We start from the raw sequence: 26,691 nt of genomic DNA, 5'->3' as shown, positions 1-26,691 counted from the left end.
ACATTTTTCTAGAACTGTTGGCAGAATTTATGGACCACTCAGTCAACATATCGGGGTTCGGTGCCTCATAGGTAGGAGTGGTATATATGCGCAGTCCTCTGGGCACCATCTCCTGGTCAATATAATTCTGCAGGGAGGTTGCCTCCCACCACTTGGAGATTTCATTTTTCTTAAGTTTCTCAAGTTTGTTGATTTTATCTTTGACGGTTTGTGGGGGATGGTGGTCTTTCTTAACAGCATCGCAAGTAGGGGCCCCCTTCTTGGTTCTAGCAAACAGCAAATGTGCTGCTGCTCTCCTCTCGTCTTCTTCCTCCATATGTGAGCTCCCTTGGAAGAGATGACTTTCTGTGGCGATAAGTGGCAGCCGCCCTTATGTAAATACAAAGTTCCTCCTGCTAATGCAAATACTGGACCCTCGGAAGGTGGAGAAATAAAATAAGCGGAAATGGTATAATCTCCTCGTAACAAGGCAAATTACAGGTCTAGAATCCAAGGTGCTCGTGCTGTTCGCGGGAGTGCTAGTAAGGGGAAAGGGTGCCGCGCCGTTAACCCGCAGAAACGCGGCGGCGGAAAGCGAACCAACCAACACCCCGCTCCCTAAGGACGGACGCAGAGCCCACAACCCGCAATCAGACGCTCACCGCGTTTGCTTTTTCTCCTTTCCAAACGGTACTGAATGGTCCAGTGTTAAGGTAGCCGGGCCCAGTGCAACCTTATTGAAAATATCCCAAAACAAGCTCCAAGGTATGCGAGGGGCCCCAAGGGAGGTGGCGTGTGCTCCGGACGAGCAACCCGGAAATCCAATTCACTCCAAACAGCAATAGTGTAAACACGCTCTCAGCAGCCGTCACAGAAACGCCAAACAGGAGATAATCCAAGGGTGTTTATTCAGATGCTACATGTTTCGGCTTCTCACAAGCCTTGATCACGCAAATGAGTGTGGATGTGCAAGACATTTAAATCAAGTGAAATGTGATAAACATGAACAGAGGACTATGAACATAGTGTGGCAGACATCTTGACCGAGTCAAGAGAGTGAAATACACTAAAAATGAAAATAGGGCTAGTGGAAATTGATGAACATACAATAACGTCTTGTAGCTAAATTGCAAAACATGGAATTAGCAAGGATAAATAACAAATTGTTACTGGGGCCATCACTAAAATAATAAGTAAAGCATGTATATTCGCTGAAAAAAACAAAGGTTAGAGGGACGGTGTAGTTAGGAAATAGTATTTAAAATGATTAGAAATGTACTGAAACAAACTAAGGTTAAATGGACATTATAGTTAGGCTCAGATTTCACTTGTAAAAAACCATAGAAACTCAGCAGTTATAGTTCCATGAGCTTACTATAACTTATGCCCCCACAATTCACTGCTTATGACCTCACATATTACATCACTCATGACATGGTCAGTGACATCACTCATGACAGCTCAAATTACATCACTGATGAAATCACTGATGACATCATCCTGTGAAGGTGTTTTGTAAACGTTTCTGAGACTTAAAGATATATTCTAAGCTACAGCATAAATTAAATTACTATTCTTTCTGTACTAGTAACTAGTCATACTATTTCTAATATATCTCATATGAGTGTCTGTGTGAATCTAACAGTGTGTGAATCAATGTCTGATTGTCTGTATGGGTGTGCGGGTGGTTGTATGGATGCGTTCGTGGGAATGTGAGTGACTGCATAGGTGTGTGAGTGGCTGTATGGGTGATTGAGTGGCAATGTGAGTGGCTGTATGGGTGAGGGAGAGGATGTATGAGTAGCTGTATGGGTGTGTGAGTAGCTGTTTGAGTGTGTGTGTATAGGTAAGTGAATGAAGGTGAGTGGCTATATTGAGAGTGAATGATTGTGTGAGTGGCTGTAAGGGTGAGTGAATGGTGTGTGATTAGTTGTGTGGGTGAGTGAGTGAATGTATGGGTGAGTGAGTGGCTATATCAGTGGCTGTATGGGTAAGTGAGTGGGTGTGTAAGTAGCTATATTGTTGAGTGAGTGGCTCTAAGGGTGTATAAGTGAGTGTGTAAGTGCCTATATGTCTGTATGACTGGATGGGTGAGTGACTGTATTGGTGAGTGAGTGGGTGCATGAGTGTCTATATGGGCGATCTTGTTGGTGTGTGAGTGGCTGTATGAGTTAGTGGATGTAAGAGTGGCTCTTTGGATAAGTGATTGGTTGTGTGAGTACTGATATGGGTCTGTGACTGGGTATGTGAGGGGTTGTATGGCAGTGGGAGAGGGTGAATGAGAGTTTATATGGGGTGTGAATGGGTGTCTGAGTCGTTCGGTGAATGATGTCATTAGTGATGTCACCAGTGTTGTCACTGACCATGTCATGAGTGATTTAATAAGTGAGGTCATAAGCAGTGCATTGGGGAGGTGTAAATTATAGTTAGCTCAGGTAACTATACCTGCTGAATTTGTATGGTTATGTATGAGTGAAATCTGAGCCTAACTAAAATGTCCCTGTAGCCTTTGGTTTTTTCGGTGAGTTTCTAATGTTTTTTTAATTATTTTTCCAAACTATAAAGTCCCTCCTTTGTTTTTTTCAGTGAATTTGTAAGGTTTTTTAAATTCTATGTCCTAACTATAAAGTCGCTGAAAGTTTTTTTTTTTAATAGGCCTGAGTGTAAAATTCTGCTCCGCTTGCGGAGTTTGCGGAATTTTGCAACTCTGCGTTCCAAGGAGAATGCAGAGTTACTGATACATTCTGCACTCTACAATGGAGTGGAATTTTTTTGTGCCTTAGGTGAGTGTGATCGAACGACTGAGGCTGCAACCTATAGTGCGCCAGGAGGCCCCTATACAGAATGGTTGAGAAAGGGTCGGGCCTCCGACAACATCTCGGCAATCCCTCTTTAGGAGAATTATTTGCAGCAATAATAGGGGCTCTTGGCCCCCAATGACTTTCAGCAACCAAGGGGACGTCATCCCCAAACCGTAATGCACCAGGAGGCCCCTTTGCAGAGTGGTTGAGAAAGAGTGTTGGGCCTCGGACAATGTCTCAGCAATCCAGCTGTGGGGGACTTACTTGTCACAACAATAGGGGTTCTTGGCTCCCAACGACCTTTAGCAGCCAAGGGGACTTCATCCCCCAATCAGTAGTGCGCCAGGAGGCCCCTTTGCAGAGTGGTTGAGAAAGAGGGAGGTGCCTCCGATGACATCTCTTTTAAACAACAGTGTCCCCTGGAGAAGGGAGACTATTAGAACAATGAATATAGACTCAGTCGTTACTATATTGAATCGACATGTCCAGCCGGACAGAGGTCTAATATTTACTTTTAGGCAATAGAAAAAAATGTTTACAAAACAATACAAGAAGTAGGACACAAGCCTGTGCCCTACTTAACACATGGAAAACAAATACAAGCAGGGAAAAACTACAAACAAGGGGCTTTAGGCAAAGCTTTACGGTTTGTTGTACTTGGGAAATAAGCAATGTCAAAAGGCAACAAATTTCATTAAACACCTTTACAATTAAGTACACACAAGGTTTGAGTGTATAAGGTGTTTCAAAGTGTCGACGGCGACACTTTGAAACACCTTATACACTCAAACCTTGTGTGTTCTTAATTGCTTATTTCCCAAGTACAATCAACTCCCAAGGTCCCTGGTCGACTTTTTTGGGTTCCCTTGTTGCCTTAAAATATATCTGATGACATCTCAGCAATCCAGTTGCGGGGGACTAACTCGTCGTAACAATAGGGATTCTTGGCCCCCAACGACCCTCAGCAGCCAATGGGACTTCATCCCCCAACCAGTAGTGCGCCAGGGGGCCCCTTTGCAGAGTGGTTGAGAAAGCAGCGGGACTCCGACGACATCTCAGCAATCCAGCTGTGGAGGACTTACTTGTCGCAACAATAGGGGTTCTTTGTCCCCACTGACCATCATCAGCGAGGGGAAGTTGATCTCCCAACCAGTAGTGCACACAGGTCTCCCCTCCATGGACATTTCTATGCCTCGGGCCCACCCATACCTGGGGCTTGTGTTTATATGAATGCGGGGGGCATGCGCCCCCCCTGCCCCAGTGACCACCACCTCCCCATGTCCTTTATTAAAACAATTGTGAGGTGGCTGCGCGGACCCCCTGAGCCCCAGGGACCACTACTTCCCCGGGGCCAAAGGCATTTATTAAAGTGGGAGGGGACCTTGCGTCCCCCTCCCTGGCCACATACGGCCTTGGGGACCCCATTCCCTGTGGCTTGGCCATAAGTCAATGGGGAAGCGAGCCATGCGCCCCCCCCCCCCATCACCAGGCCCTATCCGCCTCGCCTGGCCTTTAAATGTATATATTTTAAATTGGGTGAGGGGGGCCTCGCGGCCCTCCTCCCCAGGCCGATTTCAAACCCTGAGACCCCTTCCCCAGGTGCCCGGTCTTTAAAAATGCATAGTTTGAATAAGGGAATGGGCCTGCGCGGCCTCCCTTCCGGGCCGATTTTGCCCCAGGGGAACCCACCCTGGCTATGTCTCCTGGGTTCCCCCAGTGCACCCAGTTTGCAATGGAACTGTGGGGGCAGCCCAAGGCCCCTGCGGTCGCAGTCCGCTGCCCGCTTCGTATGTGGGCTGTGGGGAGATGGCCTCCCCGCATTTATTTGAACAGATTTGCCCCAGGGAGGTGGTGATCCCCAGGGCACAAGCGGGCCAACCCGCATACATATTTTCAAGAGTCCCAGGGAGATGGCAGTCCCCAGGGGTGCTGGGGGCTCGCGGGCTCCCTTGCATTCATTTATACAGATTTGCCCTGGAATGTGGTGGTCCCTGGGCTTTCTAAAGCCCTAGGAGGGGGCACATGCGACTCCCTCCGATTTTTAAAGTATGGCCCTGGACCTACCACATCCGGGTGCTATAATAAAAACAAGAGTGGAAGACATTGATTGTTTCTTTTTTTATGTCACTGCGGATTTGTGACCCTGCTGCGCAATTACAGCAAAAAAGAAAATGTTTAAACATTTTTTGCCCCGCCCACCGCCAGAGGCCTAGAGGGTCAGGGTATTCCTACCCTGCTCCCTTCTCTTTTTTTTCATGTTTTGTGGGACTCAACAGAAGCCGAGTCCCAAGATGGCTGCTAACACTTCCTGGTTGAAAAGTTGGCAGCCAATCAGATCTCAGCACAAGATCGGGTGAATTTGTGGTGCCTTCATGTCCCTATATGTACAAATTGTTTTTTCTCTTACTGTCTCAAAAACTACTGAATACATTCACACCAATTTACAAAAAGATCGCTTTCTGGGCCAACAACTACCTTTTTGCCAAATCTACTGTAATTCTGGAAGCAGTTAGAGCTGTAGTTGTGTCTAAACTTCCTATGGAAAATTGCATGGGGAAAAAGTGGCCCCCACGTGACGAATCACCTCAATACTTTCAAGACAGCATCGGAATTGAGTGTCATACTAGTTTTGAAAAATGTTCAAGGATTCATCAAATGGCACCAAAGTTATTGGCAAAACAAAATACACTCTTCCAATGGAGACTAGGTCCTAACTATAACTACCTACTGGTGACTGCCGGTAGGTTATACATATACATATATACATGTATGCATATGTATATGGGTTTACCTTACTGTGAATATACTTACCATGCATTGTAAGGCATATACAGCTAGATAGGTTTCTCAGCCAATCGGCTCCTCCTGTAGGTTGTTCAAGTGGTCTCATCCTGTGTTATTGCTCAAAATGTTTTTAGCATGTGCTGGGCACCACCAGAAGGACAGGTTTACCTGGGGTGGAATGTGTGCACCCAGCATTGCTATCCCTAGCCCTTGCTGGATGTGAGGACACCTGATAACTCATGGAAGCAACAAAATAAATGTCAATGACAAATCTTTGTGGATAAAATATGTTGCAAGTTTCTTGCATATGTCGCCCTAAGTGGGAAGGGTATGCCCAGACGTGGGTCCCGTGCTCACTACACCACTGGATTCAAGCTAACCTGGCTGATGAAGGGTGATGCCCTGAAACCGGTCCCAGGATGCTTGTTTCCAGTCCAGGGAGGACCTGGCTTGGCAGTTCGGGCTGGACTGTTCCCACTAGAACAGGGTCAAGACTGATTTGCATATGGCCAGGTCCAAACTGGGGTGGTGTAGTGAGCAAAAGAATGATGGATTTAACCCAGATCCTTGTGACTGGGGGTGAATGTTTGCATTGTCCAGCATTCCGTCCATCAATTGTTTCTTTTTTTGAGTTTATTGATTACACAAGTTGGGTCAGCTTACGGGTGGTCCAGGTGTCGGCTGTGAGTTCATCAAACAGCTGACATCCGTCATGATAAAGCTTGAGATGGCCTGCTGGTGGCATCTGCCAAGATCACCAAAGAGGTCTGTGTTGCTAGGTGACCCCTCCTAAGACCCTCTTTGGCCTTACTCGCCCCCTCCTTACACACTGGGGCCATAAACACCGGCGCGAGCAGCCCCTCTTCCCTACAGTGGCCTCAGGCGCACAACTGCCATCCGATGTGGCTGAGGAGCAGGACATGGACAACATGCCCCTCGGCTGGGGGCAGAGTAAGATACGTTTGCAAGGTTTGAGCAGAGGAGCCTTTGTTTGCAGGGTTAGTGGGTACAGAAACGGGTACCATGTAGGGCTGCAAGGAGACAAGGGGCCCTTGCAGGGTTTCGACGGCAGAGAAGAGTGGGAAGGGGTTATAGACCAGAAGGTTTGGCTTGGCTGGACCGAGCATCCTCTTTGGAGGACTGGGGATACAGTCTGCGAGGATGTGCTATGAAGTGGCGTTAGTGAAGAGTGGCGCTATACAAAACAATTTATAAATAAGTGTATTTTGTTTGGGACAGATAAGTGTATCTTCCGGGCTAGGGACAAAAAGGCTACCTTTTCCTGGGACATAACATAGTGGCAGGGGGCATTTCTGGAACAGGTAGAGTGAATTATGTTGGAGGGAGGGGCAAATTGATGTCTTTTCTGGGAGAGGCAGGAGCACTTTTGCTGGGGGAGCAGAGGTTACTTTTCAGGAGGGGGCATAGGATTACTTGAGCTGCAGGCGAATCCCCAGGTACTTAGGTTATTGCTGTGTGGGGGCAGCAGAGAGGTGCCAATGTAGGGGGGGAGGGGAGCAGAGGTGCTGGCGCATTTGCTGGTAGCAGAGCCTTTAATTCGAGGGGGAGAGGGCTTCCTCCGTCAGGCTGGAGAGCGCTGCCTCCCTTGGACAGGAGAGAGCTTTGCCGGGCAGAGCAGGGCAGGGAGAGGGGCGTCACTGCGAGGGAATGTGCCATGCCGCCCTGCTGAAGGAATGTAAGGTGGTGTCAGAGCAGGGCTGGGGCGAGGAATGCTGCATTTGTCTCAGCCCAGCAGCAGCTGCCAGCCCCAGCAGCGGCGGCGACGGCGCACTGCCGGGGCAGAGTCCAGCCCGGAGCTGCCATTTCTGTCAGCCGCATCCCGCAGCCGCAGCCAGCCCCGGCAGGGAGTGCCCGCACCCGCAAGGATTACCGCAGCTTTTATTTTTTGTGACGTGAAGCAGCATTTTCGGATCTCCGTCCTGCCATCGATTTCCCCTCACCTTGCTGGATAAACAGGAGCAGCACCGAGAGGGTCCCCGCCCCGCCCACAGGCGCGCCTGCAGCCACCGCCGAGTCCACCGCACGGCTGAGCCGGGAGCGCCGTCATGGTGAAGGAACAAGGTAAATGGACAATATGAGCCTTCGCCATCATTGCCGATCGATGATGCTGGCGCAGTTTTTAGCGTGTGGCTGTCACCATCGCGAGAGAGATGCTCTCATGCTCCCCGCGCTTTCTGCTTCTCTCTGATAACCAGAAAAAGATGGGGCGTGCTGCGGCATCCGATCTCGTTCATTTAATCGCCCTGTATCACGGACGTGTCTGACCGGCTCATTTGGGATATGCAAACGTTCTTATTTTTCCCGAATAGCCCTTAGTGTTGCGTTGTTTCTTAGCGTTCCCAATTTGGGCTGGATAAGAGAATGAAGGCGACGCTATAGAGATAACTGTATGTGCCCAGGATCACGCAATGTAGGGCAAGGAGGAAGCCGGGAGTGGAATTCTGGTGTCCATGGGAGATCAAAAGGGGGTGCCAAGATGGCAGTGGGGTGCATGGCTTTGATGTTTAGCAACATATTACGTAATGTAAAGGCTCCCTTAAGCGGTGAACATTACAATGCTTGTTTTTCCCTGAAATTGGGCTTTACATGTAGAACTAATTGAGACTGTGGTGAAATTCCAAAAATGTTTCCAGGCCTATCGTAGAACTATTCTTTAAAGCAAATGATTATATTTGGTGTGTTAGTATCTCCCACTGCTTTAACTAGAAATATAGAAGTGCAGGTACCCAATATTTATAGTACCTGTTTGCTCCTGAGAAGTGTTCTCCCATTAAATGTATTGCAGCTGGCTGAGAAGTGCAGGTATTCTCTCTTTCAAATTAAAGAAGTGCAGTTACTCAGTAACGGACCGTACCTGCCCATTTAAATCACCGGTATCGCCTGATAATTATGAATTTACAGTGGAAATTCCGTCAATTATTCAAGTCCTTTTCCAAAGCTCAGATCATGATAAAATGCATAAAAACAACCAGGTGAACTGGAATTTCCACCAGGATATAATTACACATTATGTTTTATTTCTTGTTTTCAGTGTTATGTTAATCTCTGAGCTCTCTGTCTTTGTAAGAGCCATATAAAGTTTCTCAAACTATGTGATTGGCCTTTGTAGAGCGCATTTGCTCCCACTGGGCAGGCCTTGTAGTGCTTTTGGCAAATTACATTATTTAAGATTCAGCCTGGTTCTGGGTAACTGTGGCTTTGCTAAATTGCCCCAACAATCCAGGGAAAATATTTTGTATTGTATTGCATTGAACATTGATATAATGTACAGAACAATCTGTGTTGCCTCGTTGCGCTTTATCACATGGCTTCTATTTACCTCAACCAGTCTAAATTAATCTTGTGGTAGGCTGTAACAGGACACTTTGTACATATGGTTCTGTGGTCATATTTTAGTATTCCCACTTTTGTACAAAAATATAATTGAGGTACAGGAAGAATATATGTTCCTCCCAGGATCACACAGTGCAGTCAACAGGCAAAGCTGCAATTACAATGTAGTTTCGCTTGTTTCTAAGGGGTGGATTATGAAGGTTCTGTCATTACCATTGTCCAGTAGCAAAGCCAGATGGGCCCTGGTGCATGAAGGAAATGAGCCCTTTGGCAGCGGTATATATGGTATTATCCGCTACCGCGCTACCGCGTTTTCCCGCTGTGCGCTGATTTTTGAAAAACGCGCGGTTTGTGACAAAGCCAGCTCGTCATCCGCGTAGCGCAGGTAACGCCCATGACGAGCTGGCTTTGTCATCAGCGCGGAAGGGGTTAAACAGCAATGACAAGAGTTCAATGGCTCCGGGCCTTTGAACCCCAAGTCACTGCACTTTCTTCACCAAAGGAATCTACGCCCTGCCAGGGCCGAAATCACACATTCCGACTGGTAACTCCACCCGGCACTGCTTCCTTCCCAGTTCCTGGCCTAGAATGAGGAATAACATGCACAGACCGGAATTCCAGCCAGTCACTGCGTCTAGTCCAGATCCGGGGCCAATTTCTGCTTAGGAATTCCTCCTGTTTTGAGCATGAAAAATCAAGGAGTTTACATTGGAGGATTTGGAGTGGATGCATCCATGCACAAGTAAGCAGGCGATGCTGTATCCCCCGGCATGCCTCTCCGCCCAAGTCAGTATCTGCCCCTAAATTGGAAGTGAGTCCTGTGGATCTCAATGGTTAAGCCTGAGCGGCCTGTTTCAAGCCTGTGGCCTGCAGGTGATATTTAGGCGCCTGCATTGCTCACTGCACTGAGATGTCTTAAGTTCCTTCAATGGAATGAAGTGGGCTGGATCAAGTAAGGTAGCACATGATGCAGTAGATTCGCGAGCCATTTCAAGTGTTCTTAGGTCACGTCAAATTAGAAACTGCATTGAACGTCCTATCTCCTGCTGTGTTTGTTCACTTCACGTTTGTATGCTCAGCAGGTTTGGTGTTCTCACTGTGGATGTAGCCTGTGCAAGGAATTTCTGAATGTATGCGCTAAAGTGGATATAGCGATGAGTGGCCTGGGTGTGTGCAAGTACTGCACATGTGGTTTGCTCCTCCTAGGCCCTTATCATGAGTTAGCTTGGTTTATCAGTCAGTAGTATTTACCCAGAATGGATGCAGTAGCGCACATTGTGGTATTACACTGAGGCAACATTAACACCAGATTGTACGTTTCAGAGGACAGAATGACAGATAACGTGAGGCACTGGAGCAGGTACACCTGATTACCACAGATTGTCCCTCTTCCACCAACTTTTTCCTGTTCAAAGTTCACTAGTACTGCCAAAATCTACGCATGATAAAAACTAACCCTGGGCGTAGTTCGCATAGTAGCGCTACGCGTAGCTACGTGAAGTGCACTTCGCACTACTCGAGCTACGTGTAGCTACGCGAACTGCGTATTGCACTGTGCAAAATGCTGTTCGCACTGATTGCACAGTGCCGGATGCTTATCCGCACTGTGCAATCAGTGCAAACTGCATCTTGCACAGTGCAAGCGGTCGTTTTCTGCTGCTCGAGTAGATTTTTACTCGAGCGGCAGCATTCTCAACGCGACAGGTAGTTTCTCATTGCGAGCGGTCGCGAGCATACACGACCACTCGCAATGAGAAACCTGACCTCCCGCGTTGAGAATCTCGCCGGGAGGTTTATTTTCCACGCTCACGATCAGCAACTTAATGTTGCTGATCCCGAACGAGGAAAAAGTCTTACCGGGATGTCATTTTGCTCGGTCGCGGTCGCCAACTTGACGTTGAGGACCGCGAGCAAGCAAAAAATGACCTCTGCACTACGCTACGCTACGTGTGTTTGCACTGTGCTACGTGCAACTTGCGTAGTGCGAAGTAGCGCAATCTTCGCAAACTACACAAGCGTAGTGTAGTACTTCACCCAGTGTTAATAAAAACCACGTGTTTGTCCCGATTCAGGTGTTTCCGGCCATCTCAGTTTGAGACGAATGGCAATTTTTTAGGCATTCACAAATATTGAGGAGCGTAATTGCTAAACTTTTCTGATCACTTAAATTGCACCCACATGGATATGTGGTAGGCTGTGCAGAAAGTGCGGTGGTCTGTAGCATATCATGTTGGATTAGCAAGAAAAGTGAAGGAAGGGGTGGTATGTGAAAGAAAAATGATAAAAATTGAGTGAAAAAATGCAAACGCATAAACAAATGGGTCCTAGTCATGAAGCAAAATTTACATGAATAGATTTACTCATGTGTAAATATTTGCCTGCACCAAGGTGTGAGTCTACACTTTTTCACTTTTCAACATTTGCAAGTGTAGCGTTATACCTAAGAGAAGACTTAAATGATTCTATCCCCTCGCTCCAGGAGCGGGAGACATTTAAAACTGAATTTATGTTTTTAATATTACTACTAGTAACTTTTCACAGGGAGGTGGAGAATTCTGCCACTGTGGAGGAGATGTCGCTGTAGGAAAGTATAGGGAAAATTTAAAAAAAGTTTATTAATTTGAAAAGAGAAATGCAAAATATCAATGTAAAATAAATTAATATAATTCTTTTTATCCTATAGCTAATATAATAAAATGTTAGAGCACATTAACTCTTCAAAATAAATGTTTAGTAACTAATAAAATATTCTAAATTAATATTTATATTGTTTTAATTTTGACACAAAATAAAAAAAGCACCCTTACTAGCATGTTCAGTTTGAATTAATAATTAGTACATTTAATTAAAAACTTTGTTTAATTAGAGTAAAATATGTTGTTAATTTTTTTTAAGTTGAAAATTGTAATTTAATTAAAAAAATAAGTTAACTATAACTTTTGAAAATTACAAAATATTTAATTGTTACTTTTGTATACAAATATTTCATGAATATATATGTATTTGTGTGTGTTTTATATATATATATACACACACACACAAATGCAAAAAGAACAATTGATGGACGAAATGCTGAACAATGTCAAACACCCACCCCAGTCAGAGGTCTGGCACTAAATCCATTACATTTTTGTTCACCACGCCAAACTAGTTTGGACCCAACCATATGTAAATCATTCCTGACCCTGCTCCCCATGGGAACAGTCCAGCCCGAACTGCCAGTCTAGGACTGGAAACAAACATCCTAGAACTAGTTTCAGGATATCACCCCATCAGCTAGGATAGCCTGAATCAAGTGGCATGGAGAACACAGGACCCACGTCTGGGCATCCCCATCCCACTTGAGGTGACAAATGCAAAAAGAACAATTGATGGATGGAATGCTGAACAATGTCAAACACTCACCCCCAATAACAGATCTAGGCCTAAATCAAATGTATTTGTGCTCACCACACCAACCAGTTTGGACCCAGCTATATGCAAATTAGTCTTGACCCTGCTCCCCATGGAAACAGTCCGGCCCAAATTGGCAGGCCAGGTCCTCCCTGGACTGGAAACAAGCATCCTAGGATCAGTTTCATGGTATCATCCCTCATCAGCCAGGATAGCCTGAATCCAGTGGCATGGCAATCATGGGATGCATGTCTGGGCATCTCTGTCCCACTTGGGGTGACAAATGGATAAAGAACAATTGATGGATGGAATGCTGCACAATGTCAAACATTCACCCCCAGTAAGAGATCAGGGCCTATAGCCATCATTCTTTTGCTTCCCACGCCAGACCAGTCTAGACCCAGACATATGCAAATCAGTCTTGACCCTGCTCCCCGTGGGAATTGTCCGGCCCGAACTACCAGGTCAGGTCCTTCGTTGACTGGAAACAAGCATCCTAAAACCGGATTCGGGGTCACTTTGTAGCCTTGCTGTTCAAGGCCCAGATGCAAAGAAATTTTGTTCCAAACACTGTATGTGAAGGCCAGAAAACCTTGAAGTGGAAGCTCTCAGTGTTTGCCTGAATCCGGATGTCTATCCGACCTCGTGTTATCACTGATGCCATTTCCAGAACTTGGCTTTTCACCTACACATTATTGCTATCTTGTGTGTTTGCATATTTAGTGCAATGGCAACAAACTAGGGTTACAAAATTCAGGAAGATATTAGGATGACACAAAAAGTTAGGATGGGAAACCGTGTCCATGATATCTTAAAGTGAGGAGGCCCCCCTGTGTTCCTTGCCTCTGTGCCCAGGCCTGAAAGTTTATGTCACAGCACCTGATCACTGTGCGATGGCATCGCAAGCATCACCAATGGTTTCTCCCAACTTGATGTGCTTAGAGCCACATTCGCACACCAGTCTTCTCCCAGAACAGAGATATAAGTTGGAAAGAGGCCAAAAAGATCTGCTTTGAAAGGTGAAGGGGTTCACCCCACCCCCTAAAGTTTCATGTATTGGAGGCACTGTGGGAGAATGTAACTTGACCTAGAGTGAGAAAAATCTACACTTCAGTTCACCAGTCTAGTCCAAGGCTTCCTGGAAGATCAGAAAAGAGAGGGTTTAGCCATGCATGAGCCCGTCCCATCACCAGTCCAGCAGGTGCCAGAAATGGATGCTGCTTCCTGCTTCTGACCACCTGTTCCCCCTGACCCCTGGGCAGTCACCACGCCCCCAAGCATCTTCAGCTGCCTGTCTTCTATTTTGGGGGGATGATATCACAGCCATCCAAATATAGTTTTCCTATCTTCGTCGAGGTAGTTCGGGAAACGTCATGGTTGGTTTGAAGAACAGAAAACAAAGTGGGGAAAAGTATAAAGGACAGAAGAGCAGGATTCAACGAAGCCATCTGCAAGTCCTGCTCCCAGAACAGAAGCAGCGCTACACAGTATAGAATGAGGCGTGACCTGTCCTATAGGCCACCAATCTTCGATATTGTATTGGGAGCTAATTATCAACTTCAAAAGCGTCTGCAGTTCCACCGAAAACAAATTTAGAAGGCAAAAGCACTGCATTCATTAGCCGAGTCCAAAAACCTCAACAGACATAGCTGGCAGGCTAGATGCATCTATTTTTATCCAGCAAACAGCTCAATCTAGCCAACTGATTGTGTCATCAGCTGAACGGCTGTGAGCTCTAATGTGGTTGAATAATGGATTGAAAAAGAAATATTTTAAATTGGGTTCTTATTTTGAACAACATACAGTGGTGTAAAACCCTATATTTCACATGACCGCATTAAGGGAAGGCAAAGTATGGGTTTCATCATCATGACAGCCCAAAACCTTGTCAATTGTTTAATAACTTTATATTCATGAAAGCTAAACGAAACCTAAACATTTTAATTCCAGTCCGTGCCCTTTGTTAGCTGCATTGTGGAGAGAGCAGCGAAATAATGACGTCTACATTCTCTCCCTTGTACACCCTGTGTTTTTAACAAGATAACTGTGTATTTTGTTAAAGTATTACGGTCTTAATCACGGAATGAAGAATGTTCTTGTCTTTTACTTTAGATTGACAAACAGTATAGTCCCCTACTTGGTTTACTGTTATCAATAAACATTTCCCTACACTGAAAAAACACATTTTCCAAGTTAACTGCTCAAAAATAAATATACAGTATTAACATATGTAATCATTTTTACGGTGTTGCATTGCCATCTTGGGTTTCTGATGAATTCATATCATTATATTTACAAACCAAATAATTGTTGCAAGATGTTATTCAGAGACACTCAAGGTCAAAGGTCACTAAATGTTGGTGGTGTAGCATTTCAAAAAGACTACACACAAAGACAAAAAAAAAAACATTTTGTAGTTCTTCTGTCCTGCAGCTCAATATGTTGCTAGTCTTGTACAGTGTGAGTATTGCGGTCTTTTTGCTTCTTATCTACATTTATCTGCAGAGCAATAAAACCCTTCTTTATTTTTCCAACTAACTGCATCCTAAATGCCTGACACCAGTCAAAGTTTGAGTGTTGATTTGGAATCATTTGTTTTATGAGTGTTAGGTGTCTAGTACATTATATGGTTATGAGGTGATAAAGGGGCCCTTTTTGTGTTGCTTAGGACTATAGTGGTGGAGTTAGCTCTTGATGGGTGTTAGACCTGGCATTCTTGGCATGGTTTCCTCTAACTTTTTGCCTTCAGAACTCCTGTTTTTTCTGACTTCGTTTTTGCTGGCCTTAGGACTCAGTGCACTTTACCACTGCTAACCAGTGCTAAACTGCTGGTGCTCTTTCCCTAAAACGTGGTAACATTGGCTTATACCCAATTGGCAGATTTAGTTTACTAGTAAGTCCCTAGTAAAGTGACACTATATGTGCTCAGGGCCTGCAACTTAATTGCTACTAGTGGGCCTACAGCACTGATTGTGCCACCCACTTTAATAGCACTTTAAATATGTTTCAGACCTGTTGTGGCAAAACCTGAGTGTGTGTGTGCAGTTTTAAACTGCCATTTCACCTGGAAAATAAACTTTGGCCAGGCCCAAACCTTCCTTTTTAATACATAAAAGTCACCCCTAGGGTAGGCACTGGACAGCCCAGAGGGCAGTAAGCAATGTATTTACAAGCATTTGCAATGCAATAGGTCTTGCATTACTGAAAGTTTGAGCTATTGGTGTTGCAAATTATAACGTCTCTTTGATTTTTATTTGTTGTCGAAAATTGTCACAGGAGTAGCATAAGTAATAAAAGAAAATCTTTGAAAAAAGGAAAGGGAGTAGTATCAAAGGCTGTTAGTCGGTGTCCCTGTGGAGTTGTAAAAGGACCTCCATTAGCCATATAAGGTACTGCATCCTTAAGACAATTATAAAGAGAAAGATTGCAGCGGAGCATAAGTTTCCATTTGTTTTTATTAGAAATGATTTCCGGTCATCTGGTGAGAAACTGGAATCACACGGTGGCAGGGTGGGAAACAAGCTGAAAACCACTGTAAAAAGTGGGTTTTCAGGTCGTTTTCATCAAAAGGTGTGAAAATACTCCTGGACATCGATCACAGCCTGGATGACCCTCTGTTTTTGTTTTTGGGAGGCGGGGGCTTGGTGTGGGGGCAGAGTCCCTCTTAGGTAGGTCATGGCCCCAGGCCCCACCCTCTCCAAGGCCCCACCCCCTCCTCACACAGTGAAGTTATTTTGTAATATGGCAGGTATGTTTATGCTTCAAGTGTTAATATTGATGAGTGTGTAAGTGTATAAGGAGGTGCCTGGAATTTTCTGTCAGTTTACAGAAGATGTGTGATACTCCTGTGAAAGAGAGAAAGAAAGTATTCCCATGAGATGTGTGTAAGCAGGGTGTTTGGGATGGGTGTCCAGTGAGGGTTTGAATGGAGGTTTTGTGAATGGATTCAGAGAAGTCAGGTGCAAGGTTGTACTTAAATTGACTGCACTAAACTGGTCCAGTTGCTGGCCTGTCATCTTTGGCATATGTGCATTCTACTAGGAAAAAATAAGCCCAACAGAGCAGTAATTCATTTTAAGCCCCTCGTCAAAAGTTTCCTCATCTATTTCAATCCTTTCTGTGCCTGTAATGCGGGGGGCCATTTTGAGGATGACAGCATGATTGCAGTCACTTCTCTCCCTGACCTGTTAATCAGACACTTAGGTGACTTTGTGAGAGCGGAAAAGGGAAGAGAGGAATCTTTTTTTGTGAAGATTCAGCAGTAAAACCTGGACCATCAAAAGAAGGTAAAAACTGTGCTGTAAATAACGCTACACTGACTAAAATCAAGCGAAAATGTGTTAAAGCGGGTCATCATTTTCCAGTCTAACCTTTAAGAAACACAGGTGGTGTTGTAACTTTCTGCAAACTGTAACTGTGCTTTTGAAGAGCACACCCCTAAAGGTGCGTTTTTTAGCAAATACTTTCAGTAGAAGCAATCATGTGCAAAAAGCATTTTTCAAGCGTTCGCCCTCTGCTGTAATCATGAATACCAGGTATTGTTTCAGGTAATGTTCATTTGATGCGTTGAATTTCTGTGTGAACGCCTGACTGTGTGATAACAACAGTTTAAATGTTATGCAGCGTTAAGTAACTGAAGACTTAATGAGCTGAGAACAGTATTTTAATGAACCGACGAGAGGCGCTCATTTGACAGCTCTGAAAAATGCGGAGTCAAGCATGCGAGGTGAATGTTGTACACGTATCCTAACAGCAGGCGCCTTAACCTCATGAACTATCTCTACAGCTCAATTGGAATTTGGAGTTCCTTTCAATGATCATAAAAACAATTTACACTTTACGTCCATAGCGCACCACTTACTCAACTCTTGACCAGGCTGACGTCACTCTATTGTGGCACCTAATCTGTACTAGTCAGGTTGGCTGGGGAGGTGACCTGTTCCAACAATAACTAGCCAAATTCAAAGAATTGAGATTTTTTTTTATTGTATTGCAACATATATATAGCGCTTACTTACTCTATGGGAGGCGCTGAAGTGTTTGCCTACACGAGTAGCACGCTGCACTGTGTAGGATGCGTGGTTGGAAGGATTTTGTCTGTTTTGATCTTATGTGGGAAGTGTTTCCACGTTGCGTGTGTGAGGACCACCGTTATCCTGTGACGGGATGCAGCTCTTAGCAGTGTGATGGATGAAGATGTGTGAGAGACAGGCGCGCAGTTTATGGTTTTTCGGAAGCTTGCAGCTTTGAGCCGCTCTGCAGGCCCCGTTTGGTCTTTCTTATGTTCAAAGTTCACTTAGCTGGCTACTGCACAGGGTTGTCCAATCTGAGATAGTTTGTTGAACGTTTATGGCCCTGAGTAGGCATAGGTTAAAAGGGAGAAATGGTGGAGAGATCTGCTGGGATGGGCTTTATTAATATCACCCCAAATTTGATTATCATCGTGAGATGCAAGGAAGTGGTTTTAGTATGTAGCTAGTCCAGACCTGGAGTGGTGGATGAAATTAGAGTCCTCCATTGGCCAGTGGTATGTGGCAGCTCTCTTCACTTATTCCACACCTACTGCATTCTGGTACTTGTAGTGCTGCGTTTACAATGATGAAAGAAAATGTACCTATACCATCAGGCTAAGGAAAAGTAGGGCTGGATGAGGTAGTCCCTCCTTCTATGGCACAACATGAGCTCTAACTTGCACATGGGGCGACAAGATGTCTGTCTTTCAATGCCATCCTCCATCCTCCACACAGCACCAGCCTTCCTCTAATGAGTGGGGTCTCTTTTTGCTACCCTCCCTCACTTCTGTATGAGTGAACAGTGTAATATCCAGGGTCGGTGGCAGAAAGCGCCTCTTCTTATGAGCAGGCCTGGCTTTGTTTTGTTTGCACTGAACTGCTGAGGTCAGGCATCTAGGTTCCCCTGCTCTCTGACAGCAGAATGCCCTTGTAGAGTATTCCATGCTGGCACCACAAGATCACTCCTGGGAAGGGGGCATGGAAAAACGTCACCTCGTCGTCTCCGCGTCACATATTTAGAGCCTGCTGTTTCCAGTGAGCTCTGTATGGAAGTTATTCAACAGGTGATGAAACTGGCCCCATGTCCCACAGGCTAGAAAGAGACCATTCAAAGTCCTTTTCAACAAATGGGAAGACAGAGACATTATATCCATGTGGGGTAGCAGGACCACCTGGAGCAGAAACCATAAGTGCACACCGACAATAAAATACTTCTCACTCAAAACTTAGGGCCTCATTTATGAAAAGTGACGCATCGCTGCGTGAAAACAGCGATACGTCACTTTTCACTGCGCTCTCCTTGCGACACCAATGATGCGTCATATTTACAGCATGACGCATCATGGCGCAAGGAGTTACAGATACGTCAGTATTTCTGACGTATCTGAATGGCGCAAAAGTGACGCATTGCTGGAGTGTATCACAAAAGTGACGAAAGGGCCTGCGTCAGTCTTACGCCTGCTGTGAGGCAGGCGTAAGAAATTGACACATTTGTGTCCTAGAAGTGGCGCAGTGAAATCTTATAGATTTCACTGCGTCACTTCTATAACCCTTTCTTGCGCCAGAACGCCCCCCCCCTGCATACATTATACCCGGCGCAGGTATAATGTAGCGCAGGGGGTTACAAAGTGACGCATCTACCTAGATGCGTCACTTTGCAAATATGGTGCAACAAGGCACATTTTTTACGCTGCTGGTGCGTCACAAAAAGTGACGCACCGGCGGCGTAAAAGTGACGCACGGCCTCATAAATGAGGCCCCTGAAGTACAAGAAGTTGCTTAATGTTTTTCATTATTTGCATAGTGTCATCTACAAATGGGATTGTTTCAATGCGCTTTAATAATATGAGCTAATTTGATATACCGGACCGGTTCTCATTTACCAAGCTCTTTTCATCAATGTCTGTCTGCCCTGGGAGGGTAATGAAGGAAGCTAAAATTTGTTTGTAAAGTTTTCAGGCCTCTTGTTGGTGGGTAAGGTTGAGATGCACAATTAAGTAGTGTGGTAAAGAAGGTCACAATTTGAAGATATTTGGTTGACATGACATACTGTGGTGGTGTAGACATTGGCTGAGTTGTATTGATGTGGCGGGGGGTGTTCAATTCCCCCAAGAGTAGCACCAGGGGCAGAAAGTATGTACGTTCCCTCATAGAAGTGAGCTCACAGACCCCTGCCTCCTATATCAACCTGCATATCTCCCTCAGCTCTCTTTGCTTCCGCAAGGGTTCGGGGATACCAGCGCTCACCTTCCCACCTTGGCGCCACAACATTATGGCTAGAGAGGTTCCGCATTACAGAATTGATTTCCTGGATTCCCCTGCTTCTATAAATAAACCCGGGGCAATTGCTGTTACTCCTTCTACTTGGGACGAATTTCGCCCATCCAAATAGATTCAACTGCCTTGATGAGGTAGATTGACTCCGAAGGGGTACATCCTCGCAATCTTGCCCAGTCAGCGTAGTTGAACCTTCAGGACAGGGGACGGGTGTTGTAGTGTTTGACACTCCGAATAGAGAACTGGAAGATTGTGGTCTGAAATCCCCTGGCTCCAGGGACCCCTCAGCGACCCATTCCATAAACCAAACTGGCAATGCTCAAATCACTCAAGCCATCTGTGTTGCCAACACAGCAACAATATTCCAACCTACCCAGGAAATAGAAGTAAGGCGGCCTGCACTTCCAAATGCGGGCACTATACCTGATATTCTTGACGGGACCCCTTTCAAATCTACTTCTGAGTCATCGAAGGTCCTCTCATGGAATGTGGCAGGCATTGCAAACAAATTACACACACCAGATTGGGAGCTCTTGTTAGACGCTACTGATATCTGCCTCTTCCAGGAGACGTGGGCTATGGACCCATTGACTAGTGTGGGCTTTGCAGTCTTTGAAGTTCAGGCTAGGTGGAGTGGAAGGGGGCGACCTTCGGGGGGTCTAGCGATTTGGGTGGCTAGTCACATTGGATGTATTGCAGAAAGTATCCCCACGCTTTTGCACGACATCCAGTGTATACTTCTTAGCTGGCCTAATGCTACAAAACTGGCTATAGTAAATGTTTATTCCCGTCCTGTTAGTGTAGCTAAGGAATCTCCCACCCTGGAAGATCTCTCGTCCTTTTTGGGGTCAATTCCAAGTGACTACAAGATTGTGTTGGGCGGAGATTTTAATTGCCACTTCGAACCTCTGGAAGGTTTAAAGGAGGGCACCCTTACCTCCGAAGATGACTTCTGGGGTGTTCCATCCACCCTGTTCATCTCCCCATCCCAAATCCTGGTCCCCACTGGCAGTACAAATCATGACCCTCACTCTGAACTATGCACTGAGGGCTTGTAATGGTCGTACTCCATCAGACAGCCCCTCATTGTGTACCTTCAACAGGAAGGATCATGAATCGAGGTTGGATTACATCTTTGTCGACCTCGGTCTGTGGTCCAAGGTCCTTGATTTCAGAGTATCCCCCAGAACCGATAGTGACCATAATGCTCTCCTATTGGATCTGAAACACCCCGCTCCTGTTCTTGAGCCACAACCTGCCAAATCTTATAACGACCCAGGTAACCTGGCTCTTAGTTCTAATAGGCAAAGGGTAAAATGGGGCAAAATCAGTAGCTCACAGGAAAATATAAAAAAAATCTATGACATAGCTCTCCCAAAGTTTATGGAAATAGATCTCCTAATTGGAGAGCCTAGATCCATGGATTTTAATAATAAACTGGCAAACATCCATGAAAATTTAGTGGAATCTTTAGCGGAGGTCTTTTTTCCAGTGGCAACTCCTCGGCGTAAGCTGACCCGAGTATCATCATGGTACAACTCAACCTGTAAAAAGGTTAAATCAGAGTTAATTGCCGCTATTAAAGCAGGCGCAGATAGGACCACAGTCGCCAGGAGTGGGATTGGAACCACTGGCATGATCTCGCCTCTGCATTAGAAACCAGGGATTCGAAAAAATTCTGGACCCTGGTGAATAATGGCACGGGAGAGGTCAAAGCAGCAGTGGAATCCAACATCGCACCATCCGCCTGGGAAGGCCACTTCGGCATACTGTACCAAGATACCGAAATGCCCACCTATGAAGTGGACTCTAGTGACACATCTATTCCCGCAGACGGCCTAGAATTTACCCTTGGCGAGGTGGTTAGTGCAATAGAGAGATTGGCAATGGGGAAGGCCCCGGGATTAGATCGATTGCCTGGTGACCTATTCAGACAACATTCTGAGATTTGGGGTCCATACCTCCTTATTCTTTTTAATGCCATCTTGGGAGGTATGGAGATCCCCTGTACTTGGCTGGGAGCGGAGATAGTGCCTATTTTCAAAAAGGGTTCGCCTCTTCTCCCAGCCAACTACAGGCCGATCAGCCTCATAGATGTCCCCCAAAAACTCTTCTCTCGCCTCCTTTTGGACCACCTCAATGACTGGATGGAGGCAAATGAAATCCTGAGCCCCCTCCAGGCTGGCTTCAGAAAAAACACGTCCACCATGGATCAGGTCTTCCGCCTCATCCTCCTATATTGGAAGACGGTGAGGATTGAGGGGGGGAGACTATACATGGTGTTTGTGGATCTGAGGTCAGCCTTTGACCTGGTTCCCCGGAAAAAACTCTGGCAGGTCCTCAGGGAGTTGGGTGTCCCACCCCATCTGCTGCACACCATAACTAGGCTCCATGACGGCAATTATGCGCAGGTTAGGTGTGGGAGGGACGGAGCGCTGTCATCAAGGTTTCCTGTTCGCAGAGGGGTGAGGCAGGGTTGCGTCTTGGCGCCAACCCTGTTTTGCCTCTTTGTTAACAGTGTCATTTCTCACCTTGATGGCGTAAAAGACAACGACGCCCCTTTTTTGGCCGGCAGGAGGGTGCCAGCTGTTATTTTTGCTGACGACACCCTCCTGCTCTCCAAAACCCCCATGGGGATCCAAAGGATTCTAGATGGATTTGATCTTTTCTGTAGACAACATGGTCTAGACATCAATACAGAGAAGACCAAGTTCATGATCTTCAATCCATCCATAAAAACCAGACCCAATCCCACTCTAGGTTCAGTCAGTCTAGAAAGGCTTACAACCTTCCAATACCTGGGGGTAACACTACACGAGAAGCTATCCTGGGAACCCCAAATTGTTAGATCTCGGCTTAAGCTGTCCCAACTCTCCGGTGCAATTTTGAAGGTTGTAAATTCTTCAACATTCAAACCAATAAGTCCGGCACTGGAATTGTATAAATTGCAGGCCAAAGCGGCCGCTTCGTATGGCAGTGAGCTATGGGGGCATAGAGCAGGTTCGGCTCTTGCCAGCGTCGAAAACAACTTTCTTAGACGCCTTTTGGCCCTCCCCCGGAGTACACCTTTGTTTCCCTTGAGACTGGACATGGGCTTACCATCTATCACTGCTGAGCTGGAGTCCAAGCCAATAAGATTCTGGCACAGGCTTTGGTCTACCAGTGAGCTTGCCCATTATAGGAGTGATCTTATCCATGTAATGGACCTGAACCAACGTGACAAAATTCCCTGGTTGACCTTCATAAAAAAAGAACTGTATCGGTTAAAATTACTTGAACTATGGGAGGCTCCTGATTCGGGATGTCAAAGGCTCTCCCGCAAACGTCTGGTCCAGATTCACAAGGAGAAAAGCTTGGATCTCCTTTTGACCTCAAACAAACACGGCACCCTAACCGAACGTTTCCTACAATCCAAAAATTCATATGAATTTGAAGGTTTTATGGATATTATTTACCCCATTTTAGCCAGGAAGCTGTTTATACAGTGGAGGCTTGGCACTTTGCCAGTGAAAACCTTCACTTGTAAATGGCTTCATGTCGATGATAAAATTTGCCCAGGGTGTAACCTCCATGTTGAAGAGGAAAAACATTTTCTCTTTTTCTGTCCTGCATACCAGAGACCAAGGAAACACTGGTTGGTCCCCTTATGCAGGAATCTGGGATTTAGGAGCCACATGCATGCATACAGAGTACTAAAAACTAGCACTTTGCCCCACATAGTTTTCGCAGTGGCGAAATTTATTTTTGCTATGTGGCAGATTAGGAATAAACTGTTAAACGCACAACTGTCGTAAATATTGAAAATTGTTTCCATACCACGGACTGTGCTTCCGGATCACGCTATGAATTGTGTTCCCTAATTATGAATTGGTCTCTATCCCTATCATGTTTTCACATCCTGGTAATTAACTTTTATTATGTGTTTTTATAATTGTATTTTTCTTATAAATGTTTAAATGTATTGTAATGTATCTTTTATGGTCTAGACGATCGAAATAAAGAATTTTTGGATTGGATTGGAGTACTCACTCTAGACCTACCCATCAAATAAATAGCCCCTGTCTAAGCAGTGTCCCGGGAGCCGTTTAGAGTGTCCATATTTAAATCAGACTACTGGTGAAACTTGGAGTTTTCCTTTGTGCCCCAAGTCCTGATGAGGCCCAGATAAAACGGGTTGAAACGCATCGACCTGAGAGTAAAGAGTAGCCCTCAGAAATATGACTTTTTAACAAAAGAAATTTTCAGAACTCACTAATAGAGAAAATGGCGTTAGATTGATTTTTCGCCTGATAGGTGCTGTCAAAAGGGCCATCTTTATGATATGGGTTATGAACCATAATCGGTAAAAACGTGTTTTTCCGCAGCCCCTTAAGAAATGAAGGCAACAAGGATTCTTTCTGCTTTTTCCTTTTTTATTTTGTATAGGACAAAGATCATACGATTATTCATGTATGTTAAATGTTTATATGTATGACATATTTTCTGTATTACTTTATTGTTTGTATATGTAGATAATCTGTGTTTCTTTGACAAATATACATATAGAGGTAAACATCTGGATCACAGACTGGTGTATGTGCTTTGATACCTTAGACATATGGTTGATGGAGAATATTTCTCGTCTGAGGGATCAATTAAGGTTTCCTTCAGCTTTAGAAATTTAATTTTTTTTATCGATTCTGCAGCATCCAATTCCCCCTTTTTTACTGTCACCTTCCCACATAGGCATTTCATGGAGATCCATAGGAAAGGCCCTACCAGTTTCTGGTTCCTCTCTGGCACAAGCAGAGAGAAGCCTTAAGGTCAGCCCGAGACCCGTTGACAAGGATAGTCTGGCACCTGTGCACCTCTGAATGGCATCCACAGAGAAGAGAACTCATTTGCCTATCAGGGTAGCTCACTGAGCAAGCAGGAAGATTGCCTGGGAGCCATGGCCTAGGAAAAGCCCAAATCCAGGATAGGCCTCACCTGGAAGAAAGATGGCCAGAGACAAGAGACCACTCATATCAAACTGATTCGCTTCTGATATCCAAAGATTCTGTTGCTTCCCCTCTTTCATCTTGTCTATCCTCTCTCTCGCTCTCTCTTACTATATCTTCTCTCATTCTGGACTATAGTATCTCTTTATGTTTGCGTGTACCTGCGCTATCAGAATACGGCTTTCAATCATCGCAAACCCACCACCACTCTCCTAAAGAACTAATATAACCTATGACTACTTAATGCGTCTCCTGACTCAAGACATGTATTAAGGATTTGGTTTACAATTTATAAGATATAGGCTAATTTACAGACTACATGTTACATGATTTATAATAATAGTTCATATGATTTGATGTACACGCACCAGATTGCACTTCAGTTCTCTAGTTTGGGTTTATATCTGTATCCAAATTAAAATTCTTCTCAGTAAAGTCAATTCTGACATTTAAAAATACAATTTCCAGAATTCTGTGTGGGGGGGAGGGTCCCCCTATTGTGGGCTGAACCCTTGCTGGACAAGGTTGTCTACCTTCTTGTACACTGGCTGTCTCTGCTGGTAGCTACTGGGGGAGAGGAGTACAAATGGAGTTTATGCTTGTCCCCTGCCATGAAGAGGAAAGCGAAGGTGTACTGTTGCACTACTCCCAGTCGTCTTGGAAGCTGTAGATGGGGAGCATGAACAATGCCTGAAGAGCACACAAACCTCGTAGGAATGTGGTCCAATGACCGCCACTACACCTCCTTAAGTCAGAAGACCCCTGGACCACAGGAGTGGGACAATTTCCACACGCCACTCTTTTCATGGTGCACTGAAAACTCGTCCTGCATTCATGGAGGTAGTAAAAGACGATGACGTTTTCCATTTTCCTTCTAATGAACAAGAGGGCTGTCACCCACAGGGGTAAGGCTAGCACCCTAGTAAGTAAGTAAGTAACATATTTGTACAGCGCAACGAATGCGTAGGCGTCTTGGTGCTAAAAGCAATGCTTACGGAGCTAACCAGGGAGGAAGTTACATAGGTTTAGAGAAAAAAGAACCAGGCTTTAAACGTCTTCCTGAAAGAAAGTCTATTGTGTTGGAATCTAAGAGAGAAAGGCAAGATATTCCAAAGTTTGGCAGCCAGGTAAGCGATGCATCTGCCTCCCCATTTGGCCTTTCTATTTCTCAGTATGGCGACCAATCGGTCATTGGTGGACCTCAAGTCGCGTTGGGTGACGTGCCAGACAAAATGTTTCTGAAGGCTGCGTGGCCCAAATCCATGCAATGCCTTGTGGACCACACGTAGTGCCTTGAATTTTATCCTCTGTTGAACTGGAAGCCAATGGAGGACTTTGATGCTGTTTGAAATGGAGCTGAATTTGGGAATTTTCAGCAGCAATCAGGCAGCAGCATTCTGCAGAGATGGAAGATTAGACAGCAAATGTTTATCTATTCTCAGATAAAGAGCATTGCAATAATCTATTCTAGACAGTATTAGGGTGACTGTTACACCTCACATTCGGCCATGCTGTTGCCTTTGCATTAAGCATTAAGTGCACACACTTTGCAGACTGTGATACTGCATCTCCCGGGCTCTTGCAGCTGAAATCCTGGCTGCATTCTTGATTCCCAAAGGGTAGTAGCTGATATGGCTTATTCCTTTGTCCCCGGCCACTGGCCGCCACTTGTTGGGGGACTAGGAGCCGTCTTGCACCACACTGCCAGCAATCACTATGCAGCTTTTTACTACCTCACTTGTCCCACTGGAGAGGCCTCTCTCCCCACATCCTCAGCTCAGGTCCCTGGTCACAATTCACGTCACTGAAGGGTCCCCGCTGCGCACTTTATGTCATAACATTTGCATTTATGAAGAACCCTTTACTCCATTTGGTATCTCGGCGCTGAATATGGATGTCTATTATTACCCCTCAATGCACCCGCAGGATTATTTTGTGGTGGTGCATTCCATGGTGGGTGTCTATAGTAGGCACTATGGTGACTGTATTATTAATTCTTGTTTGTCCATGTGCACTCACTGTGTCTTCTTAAGAGCAAGCCTGTATTCATGAATAGTGCCCGGTTTATGTTACCTACAGAGAAACGTTTACTTGTGACGTTGTGTGGAGCCA

The 26,691-nt window shown here is 45.3% G+C and overlaps 1 protein-coding gene across 16 annotated transcripts in view; it reads left to right on the top strand.

Moving 5' to 3' along the window:
- The window catches only part of ABLIM1 (actin binding LIM protein 1), a 670,048-nt gene that overhangs the window by 158,518 nt on the left and 484,839 nt on the right, over positions 1 to 26,691 (top strand). Inside the window, exon 1 of one of the 16 annotated variants that reach the window (XM_078643874.1) lies at positions 7,166 to 7,646. The exons of the other annotated variants lie outside the window; for them this stretch is intronic. Coding sequence (XP_078500000.1) covers positions 7,631 to 7,646 — 16 coding nt within the window. The 5' untranslated portion in view covers positions 7,166 to 7,630. Of the gene's footprint in view, positions 1 to 7,165; positions 7,647 to 26,691 lie in introns of those variants that run through there. 16 annotated transcript variants of the gene reach the window in all.

The sequence above is a fragment of the Lissotriton helveticus genome, chromosome 5_1 (genome assembly GCF_964261635.1).
Source record: "Lissotriton helveticus chromosome 5_1, aLisHel1.1, whole genome shotgun sequence".
Classification (NCBI taxonomy): Eukaryota; Metazoa; Chordata; class Amphibia; order Caudata; family Salamandridae; genus Lissotriton; species Lissotriton helveticus.
Note: the sequence above shows the minus strand (reverse complement) of the source record. Positions and strands in the feature narration are given on the sequence as shown.